The sequence below is a fragment of the Perca fluviatilis genome, chromosome 12 (genome assembly GCF_010015445.1).
Source record: "Perca fluviatilis chromosome 12, GENO_Pfluv_1.0, whole genome shotgun sequence".
NCBI classification, from domain to species: domain Eukaryota; kingdom Metazoa; phylum Chordata; class Actinopteri; order Perciformes; family Percidae; genus Perca; species Perca fluviatilis.
The window spans coordinates 37,614,041-37,623,289 of NC_053123.1; the positions used below are offsets into that span (position 1 = coordinate 37,614,041).

Consider the following 9,249-nt stretch of genomic DNA (forward strand, 5'->3'; position numbering starts at 1 on the left):
AGAGAGCAGCAGCAGAAGACCAGGATCAGGGTTTACTGCTAAAGGGGTCTGATCTGGGATCTGTGGGGGTAAGTTTACATTTCACAGGTCACTAGCGACTTTGAGTCTATGAAAAGCGCTATACAAATTCAATTTATTACTATTATTACTAGAGTTAATGAATAATGAGAGAGGTTTAACAGGACGCCTGTTGTTAGTTCTGATATTTATGATGAAGGCTGCAGAGATTCCAGGTAAAGGCTCCTCCTCTACCTCCTCCTCCTCCCCCATGTCTACAGACACGGAAAAGATAAAAACAGGAACTACAGGACGAGCAACACAATGTCTGAACCTCGGTGAGAGTTTTTAAATACGTTTTCTTTCTTCTCATTATTCTTCCTGACATCCTGTTCTCCTCTGATGGACTTTGAATGTGGTTGTCATTCATCCTGTATAACCTACATGTACACTAATAATAATACATTATAAAGAGTGAAATAGTTTAAAGTTAGACTCATGTGAAAGTGAAAGTATCCTCTGATTTTAACAGGACAGATCAGACATACACAGTCAAAGATGTGCTTTGCCAAACACTGAAGGACCTGGGAAAAAAGGATTTCAATGATTTTAAATGGTACCTGAAAGAAGTAACGAAAATCCCTGAAGCAGACCTGGAAGCTGCAGATGTGTTGGACACTGTGAACCTGATGGTGGGGTGCGAGCCCCAGAGGGCGCTGGAGACAGCCGTCACATGTTTAGAGAGCATCAACAGAAGGGACCTGGCACACAGTTTGTCTCAATCCAACCCAGAAGGTAAAACCCTCTCAGACATGCAGCTCTTTAGTTGAAGTTGCCCTGCCACACGTATACTTCATGACTTTGTGGTGATGTCTGAAGGTCTACCATGGACTCTGTAACCATGGTTACCTTGTTTCAAGCCATTCTAGTGTGGTATAGAAAGCCTGCAGGAAGACTCAGCTCCATTTGTGCCAGTTCTCATTAATATTCAACAAGTTAATGCTTGAATCTGATTGGCTAACAGCTAGCCAATGAGAGCCTGGCTGTCAGAATCCTTTACCCAGCACAACTGGGCGAGCTCATGAATAGTAATGAGCTCAGGAAGTATGATGTCAGACTGACCAGCTGTTGTGATTGGTCTGATTTCTCTGCTTATTTCTGTTCAGTGGCTAGAGCTGACAGAGGAGGTAGCAGTTCATTTTCACATTCACCACATAACACAAACACATACAAAATGATTTTGTATGGCAGGGCACCTTTAATGTTCTGAAAGTTTATCATGTTGTAGTAGAGTAAAGTGTATTAGTACTTATTATTAGTACTGCAGTAAAGGATCTAAAGGTTCCTCCACTGTGGTTTTGACCACCCACAGATGGAGGGAATCAAACCCTTGTACAGCAACAGTTTGAATCCATGAATGAATCTGGTTCTGAGTTCTATTTGATTTCTCATTAGGAGGAAATATCTCACAGACAGCTGAGTCTGGTTACAAAGGTCAGTTCACTACAAGCTTCTTTCACCTTTGAAAATGTATAAATGTTAAAAATATATAAATAAATAAAGTTATACATTTGTTCATCTTTCAGGACTGAACTCTTCATCTTCATCATCATCATCACATCTTTCCTGGCCACCAGCCACAGTGATAGTTCTCCCGGTCGTCACTGTTTTGACCGCTGGTGCTGATCAGGTCGTACACACATATTTGTGCGTGTGTGAGTGTGTGTGTGTGTGTGTGTATGTGTGTGTGTGTGTGTGTGTGCGTGCGTGTGTCTGTAACCTTAACCAATCTCTCCGTTACGTCCTCATTTCAGTAGTTATGTGATTCATTTTAATTTCTAACCAAAACTGTACTAGTTAGGGTTACTAGTTCTATTTCACCTAGTTTGGTAGGATATCATACAGACCAGTTAATGAGAATGTGTTGTCACTGATAATGCTTCCAATGCATCACAGTTGGATTATTACATGTTGTCTGTTTTCTTGCATGTTTTCACCTCTATATGGTTTATGTTTCAGATGACTGCAGACACAAAGAACAAGGAGATGGAAGTAAACACACTGAAGACGGACATGATGAACCTGCAGACGGACCTTATGAATCCACAGACGAACCAAATCAACCTGCAGGTGGAAGTAAACAATCTACCGACAGACATGAAGAACCTGCAGACGGACCAAAGAAAGCAGCAGATGGACCTGGACAAACTGAAAGATGTGATGTCAGAAGAATGTTTTAAATGTAGGTACAATTATTTATAATTCTTCTTTTATCTTGTTTCTTATCTAATTATTACTATATATATAAATACTTACAACCTAAACACCTAAAACTCAAATATTAAAGATAGAAGTGACTGATATATAATAAATAAGACCTTTCTGTTCTCTCTGTAGCTTATCTTGAAGGACAAAACACTTGGTTACTGTCCAGGGGACAGAGAGTAACATAGCTGCTGATCAGTGGAGCTACACAGCTCTGTTTGAACAGGAGACTGACTGTTAACACATTACAACATTTATTTAGTTCTGATATTTTATGATGAAGGGTCCTCCTCTACCTCCTCCCCCACATCTACAGGTTAATTAAATGAATGCCCCAAACCATTTTATCAGCAGGCGAGAGTTTTATTCAATTCACAACTTTAGTTTGTCTTTGAATCAGGCCCGGATTGGCTAATCGGGAGCACCGGGAGAATTCCCGGTGGGCCGGTCTGGTTGTTTGGTTGTGAGGGCCGGTGTTCAGGTATGGCACTGGGTTGAAATCATAGTTGAATATTATGGATGCTGTTCCTATGCTGCCTGCACTCGCAGCCCACTTTTTGTATTTAGAGTATTTATTTTGTCTTGCAGCCCACCGTTCTCTTCATTCATGCAGCCCACTCGCAGAGTGCAGCCTGGTGAATGATGACCTATTTATGTTCGGAGTCCTCCGACGGCAGCACCTTGCTAAAAACAAAAACAAACCGTCATCGTACACAAGTCACTGGTGCTTGTTGGAGGATGCCACCGCGAGCAAAAAGAAGCTGTTTTAAACGGGTAATAGAAAGCGCAAAACGGCACTGAAAAGGCGTCAATTTAAAAAGTAGAGCTCTAGAAAGTGACGCGCACCTTTTTCTATTTTTAGCGAAACGCCAAATGAAGACGTTGAGACGGGTAAGCTGAGTTAGTTAGGAGAAGTGCCTGCAAACCAGCGTCTATGTTAATGAATCAAACTTGTTCTTGTAGCTCCGCAGCAGCAGCTAGTAGGCCTACTAGTCCAGTTTGCTGCTAACAGTGACAATGAAGAGCCAGTAAGGTTACCAAGCAGCAGCTATATGAGCCCAGAACTCCAGTTTGGGCAGGTAGGGTTGATCATTGACTGAGTATTATAAGAATTAATAAGAGTGTGGTGTTGACCTGCTCTATATGAAAAATGCCCTGGGATAATTAATGATGCCAGATTATTCGGCACTACCATAATGACACTGACTTGACTTGATCAGAAAGCTTTGAAAGGAGAGATTTGTGCTGAAAATTATGACAATTTATAAAATGTGATTTAGTGTCAGAAGCAGAGCCAGTAGTGTGCATTAGGGATAGCTGCTGTCAGTGTGGATGGCACATTTACAGTAAGCTGTTGTATCACAGTGTGTGAACAAGCAAACATGATCAGATTAGCTACAATATAATCACTTTTTATGACCAAATATTACTTGTGACCCATTATGAAAGTTATATTTAATATTCAAAGGAAAAATAGATTATGGTGTCATTAGAAAGTGCAATACAATGTATCTTGTTCTTTATTTAATCTGTGATTACTTATTTGCACAGAAACAAATTCTGATATTGTTCAACATCATTGGGTTGTTGTTAAGATGTTAACTTTTCTAATAAATCTACATTGTGAGGCAACACTTGGTGATATTTTACAAAATACACTGAATTACAAGGATGTAGAGAACAAGGGCGCTACTGCAGACTTATATACTAAGGTTTTGATTACATTTTTTTTTTTAATGTAGTCATTCGTGAAGTGAAGTGGGCCGATCTAAGGCATGCAAATCCAGGGCTGAAAATGAGTCCCAATACGGCCCTGACACTTATTGACATGAACGTTCATGAAGACTCCTTCATGTTCACTTCATATCCATGACAGTTTAATGTCAGTCTTATGAACATCCCTTTGTGTTGATCTCAGATTTAACAAAATGAGCTCATGTAAACACTGCAGGGTTCAAACAGAGCTATTACAGCTTATTTACAACATGCAATCAAGATGTTTAGAGCTAAAGAGTTCTTTCAGTTTTACTGAGAAACACTGATGGAACCTTACAAACAATGCCCGCTGTGAATCACTATCAATATTACTAATGCATTAATTTTATATAGGGACACGTGTCATTCAAAATGAAGTGACCTTTTGTAAGGGGAAATGAATAGGAATTATGTCCACATGACATATTTCAGAAAATTGTGCAGAATGCTTGGTAGGAGCACCAGACCGGTTATCTCAGACTAGAATTAGGGTCTAGATCGTGGGCTCCGTAGACCCTCGCCCTAAATACTTTCAGGAAGGTTCCTCAGGGATAAAACCAAACCAGCATCATAGATCAGCATCTTCTATGCAACATACTTGAAATGTATGGCAATATTTGCATGGCAAATCCTTTTTCCTAATGTTAAGTGGTTGGGATGGTGATGGCGCAGTGGATATGACCCACCCCTTTGGTGTGGGAGACCCGGATTTATTCCCACTGCGATAAATCAACCAATGTGTCCCTGAGCAAGGCACTTAACCCCTAGTTGCTCCAGAGGCGTGCAACCTCTAACATATGTAGCAGCTGTAAGCTAAATGACATGTAATGTAATGTTTGCTGTTTGGGCACATTGTTGACATTGGGGAACATGTGGTTTTTCTACCAGGCCAAGATATAACCAGGTCCACCTGAAAAATATCAGTTTTGTCACCACCAGCAACATCTCTGGTTTTGGCTCCATGTGCACATTCCCCCTGGAGAACCAGGTCCACCTGGGAAGGTGTTTACAGTTTCAATGACCTTTGAGATGACTGGTAGGATGCTGATAGGTCGACTAACTAATAACCTGTTTGTCACCAGATGTATACACATGGGTTATAGCAGATTATACACATGGGTTATAGCAGATTATACACATGGGTTATAGCAGGCTTTATAGCAGGCTTTAAGGCATTGGGAACGTTGCTCTCATTATGTATTTATGTAAATTGCTAGAGACAGTATATGAGTGTGAGTAGTAATGTAATGTGATAATTAATTTTGTTTAAATAAGATAATGTTGTTATGGAGAAGGAAATTAGTAAATCCTGAGTTAGTACAGCCGTGTATGAGACCATGCACACTAGTAATTCCTTTCATACATTCAACTAGCAAGTGTTGATGAAAATAATAACACCTGCACACTGACTGCAAGCCACAGAATTTATTCATCACAAACATGCAAACATGCAATTACATGTATGTGTTGGTAACTAGGATCAGATCCCAGCTGTCTGATAGAGACAACAGTCTTCATCAAATACAGACATTAACTGTCAAAGAGACCTGCCAACAGATTATAACTGGACATCCCAGACTCACTTCTTTTAATATTTAGATTAATTTCTCACTGAAGTTGTCTCCAAGGTTGATCATTTGTCTCAGTGCACTCAGGATCAGAGTGTTGACATCATCATTGATGTCGGTTTCATCACTGTAGTTCTTCACAGGAAAGATGTAGTTCTCTGGGACTCCCACTGCTGCGCTGAAGTCTTTCACCTGAGTGTTAAACAATGGGAGTTATGAGGGTTTCTGTGCTCATATATAGTACTTAAAATATTTGGACTACAAAGTTAAAACACATGAGGTTATATTTCTGTAAGATTTAGAAAGACAGAAACTCACCTTTTGCTTCAGCTGCTGGCTCTTGTACACATTCTTCAGATCCTTTTTAGTTTCAGGACAGGCTGAATCAATGTGGGTGCCTATTGCCATTTGGGGAATCCCTGCAGACAGACTGTATTTTAGCTAGACAGTATTTTAGCTTTTCCAGGAGGTTTCTGTTCATAATATCCAACAAACAAAAAGAAGAGTTTTTACTTTGTAAAAAAAACTATAAACGTCTGAAAAATCTCTCAGTAAACTTGCAAACTTAAGTCAGGAAAAAGCTTAAATCTGATCTGAAACCTGAACATTGTTTTAGTTTTTTAGTCCTGATCTTTGTATTATGGGCTGTATCAAACAGTGATAAATGATTGATTATGGACTCAGTGTTAAAGTGCTGAACTCATGTTTGAGTGTTGGAGTCTGACCCCTGACTAGAGATCAAGTTAACCTGCTTACCCAGCTCACTGGCTGCCTCTCTGATGTCGGCCATCTTCTTCAGAACTGAGTCTGTAATTTCTGCTGAGTCAGCAGAAAGCACACAAACCAGAACATGGACTTTGTCGTCTGCAGAGGGACGGGGGTTGTAGCCTGGATCCCCAGGAGACAGTGGAGATGAAGGCTTGAACTGGAAAACACAAATAAATTATGACACTGTGTTTAAGAATGTAGGACGATTACTTGTTGACTTTTGGAAAGATGTTGCATCCATCGAAGGTAGAAAATATTACACATCAACAGTGAAAACACTTTGAAACGTAATGTGCAAAATAATCAGTTTTCTCATTTCCATTGTTTTTGTGGTTGTTAGGAGGTGAACTCATGATCCAAATCTGAATAATAACACAGTCCTAGGCAAGGTTATAATGGTTAACCAGACTATAATAACCTTGGCCCTAGGCCACCTCAGCCTGCTGGTGTTGCAGCATTTCAACTCTTACTTCATTAAAATGACAAACATCATATTAGCCGATCACTTAGTCATGTTAAAGAGCCCCTATTAACCTTTTTTGGATTAACCCCATATTTTAGTGTGTTGTATAGTTTTGTGTGTATGTAATAGATATATAAATTAAAAAAAGAAGACATTTCACTCCAAATGGATCTTTCTCTACCACAGAGAGCACTTGAGAGAGGGGGGAAGACATGCAGGAAACTGTCACAGGTCAGATTCGAGCCCTGGACCTCTGCATCGAGGCATAAACCTCTCAGTATCTGTGCACCTTCTCTACCCACTGAGCCAACCCGGCCACATAATAAGGGCTCTTTAAAGTTGACTAAAGGGACAGTCGTACCTGGTAACCCTCCTTCACATGTCCTTCCAGGGCCAGTTTGATGTCGTCAGCACAGATTCCATCTCCATCCTTCAGATCCATGACGTCATTGAAGACGAAATGACAGAATGTCTCTGGGTTTCCTTCTTTTCTGATTTTAAACGTTTCATGCTGTAACACAACAAGATGAAATGCTGGTTTTAATCACAATAATCTACAGATGTATGGTTCTGCAGTGTTTATTCTGTATGAAGTCCCTGATACATTAATGTCAGACTAAACTCTGTTTATTCTCATGCAGATCATTTAGTTAGGGTTAAGTTGGGGGAAAAGTTAAAGAGAAAGATTTATCAAACAGCTGATGTTGCTTTAGAGGTTGATCTAAAGTTGTCTTACTGTTCCATTGCAACTTTTGTCAGAGGTCAAAGCAGGAGTAGTCACTCTGCCTTGTATGACGCTGCTGACAGAGTTGATGAAGCTGGACTTTCCAGCTCCGTCAGGTCCATACAGAAGGATTCGGACATGTTTGATGTCCTTGTTTCCAGGCTTATACTCCTTCACATACTGGAGATCTCTCGCATTGTCTCTGTTAAGACAGGATTACATTTACTTTTAGATTTTAAAGAATTCGCCAAATGTCTCCTGCTTGATAAAAGTCCAGATTCCTTTCATGAAGTCTAACTCTTGTATACGTTGGAAACTGAATTCCAATAGACTTGAAGACTGAGTGTACTATTGTGATATTTAATTCAGTTGCTCTGATTCTGAATTTGAGCCTCCCTGAAAGTCTCTATCTAAACTTCCCCATTCAGTTGTCAGTTTAAGTGTACTGAGACAAACATTTGTTGGTTAAGGAAGAACAATCGGCTGCAGATTCACAGAACTCTGATCAATGTACATTTTGATAGTTTGTTTATTGGATTAAATCCAAACCCAACCTTCAGTTAGCATCTGTAGCAACTCTCTGCTGGGTCTAACCTATCAACAAGCTTCCTGTTGCTGTGTTTCTTAGGTTAGACTCACCAGGCGCTGGGTTTTGAATTCAAGTTGCTCCAGCCGCTAACTGAAGGTCTGTCTCCAGAGCTGCAACCTGCTCTCCTCCCGGCTAAGTCTCCTCCAAGGATCTACAGTATCACTAATCAGAAGAAACAGTAATCCAAAATAAGAACCAGCTATCACCAGACCCAGGATCCAACAGGATCCAGCAGGAGCCAGAATTTAAATATAATGTAAGTGTATAATTGTATGTTGTTGTATTGTTGTAAGTGTTGTATGACCTATAATTTGTGTATACTGTATGTCCATATCTATTTGATTATTTCTGTAATAATATGATATTGTGAAGTAGGGGCAGGGCTCTATTAGCATTATGCCTCTGCCTGCTCTTGTTGAACATATTCTTAATGTTGTTCTTTGGTAAAAGCTGATTAGTCTGTGTTTTTATCTTTGTGTTTTTCTTTTTTTTTCTTTTCTTTTACAACATACTGTTGAGTGTTCAACATAAATAAAAATCTAATCAAAAGTTTGGGGTCTCAGTCCTATTCACAGCAGCCGCAGGTTTGGTTCCGACCTGCGGCCCTTTGCTGCATGTCATCCCCCTCTCTCTCACACATTCCTTAATTAATCTGTCCTATCAATAAAGGCAACCAAAGCCAATACTACACTTGTGTAGATTATGTTAAAGAGCAGAGAGCAGAAACAAGTAGAAGTGAACTCACCCCCAAGATATTTTCCTCCATGGTTCACTCACAGCTGAAGATGAATTATGTAATTACTTACATTGATTAACAACATGTATAATTTTTTTATGAATAATGATTATAATAAAAGATCGAGCCTACAAAGAAATACATTTAGAAAACATGTAAATATAGTCTGCAATACTTTTCATCACTAGGAATAAATACAGTTAATATATTGCAAAATTAAGTTGATTTGTTGAATGTATTTGTTCACTCAAAGCTGAAGAGAAAATGGTGTAATTATTAGGTAATAGGCAAATAAAGCTAAAAAAATGATTAATATGTATAATTCTCTATGAAAACATATTAGAAAAGTCTCAAGAAAGTTCAGAAATAAACTTCATATCTTAC

At 39.4% G+C, this 9,249-nt stretch overlaps 2 protein-coding genes across 5 annotated transcripts in view; one reads left to right on the top strand and one right to left on the bottom strand.

Annotated features, from left to right (window-relative positions):
• Positions 1-295: 295 nt before the first annotated feature.
• On the top strand, positions 296-8,592 carry LOC120570160. Of its 4 annotated transcripts, none has more exons than XM_039818407.1 (6): positions 296-335; positions 530-792; positions 1,453-1,491; positions 1,584-1,687; positions 2,017-2,239; positions 8,169-8,592. In XM_039818407.1, exons 1-6 carry the CDS (start codon positions 322-324, stop codon positions 8,171-8,173), a joined length of 648 nt encoding a protein of 215 aa, XP_039674341.1. In that variant the 5' UTR covers positions 296-321; the 3' UTR covers positions 8,174-8,592. The 4 variants fall into 4 exon arrangements, with proteins under 4 accessions (XP_039674341.1, XP_039674342.1, XP_039674340.1 ...); XM_039818408.1 differs by lacking the exon at positions 8,169-8,592 and adding an exon at positions 7,003-7,059; XM_039818406.1 differs by lacking the exon at positions 8,169-8,592 and adding an exon at positions 4,906-5,320.
• The window catches only part of LOC120570157 (interferon-induced protein 44-like), a 4,245-nt gene continuing 423 nt past the window's right edge, over positions 5,428-9,249 (bottom strand). The window contains exons 3-8 of the mRNA XM_039818400.1: positions 8,875-8,908; positions 7,553-7,742; positions 7,178-7,327; positions 6,342-6,510; positions 5,904-6,004; positions 5,428-5,777 (exon numbers count right to left, since the gene is read on the bottom strand). Coding sequence (XP_039674334.1) covers positions 5,613-5,777; positions 5,904-6,004; positions 6,342-6,510; positions 7,178-7,327; positions 7,553-7,742; positions 8,875-8,908 — 809 coding nt within the window. The 3' untranslated portion in view covers positions 5,428-5,612. The remainder of the gene's footprint in view (positions 5,778-5,903; positions 6,005-6,341; positions 6,511-7,177; positions 7,328-7,552; positions 7,743-8,874; positions 8,909-9,249) is intronic.

Bases quoted from the DNA above. Each gene is read 5' to 3' on its own strand.
- LOC120570160 (XM_039818405.1), top strand. The intron at 793-1,452 runs GTAAAACCCTCT...ATTTCTCATTAG, and splicing joins GTCTCAATCCAACCCAGAAG to GAGGAAATATCTCACAGACA. The intron at 1,492-1,583 runs GTCAGTTCACTA...TTCATCTTTCAG, and splicing joins AGCTGAGTCTGGTTACAAAG to GACTGAACTCTTCATCTTCA.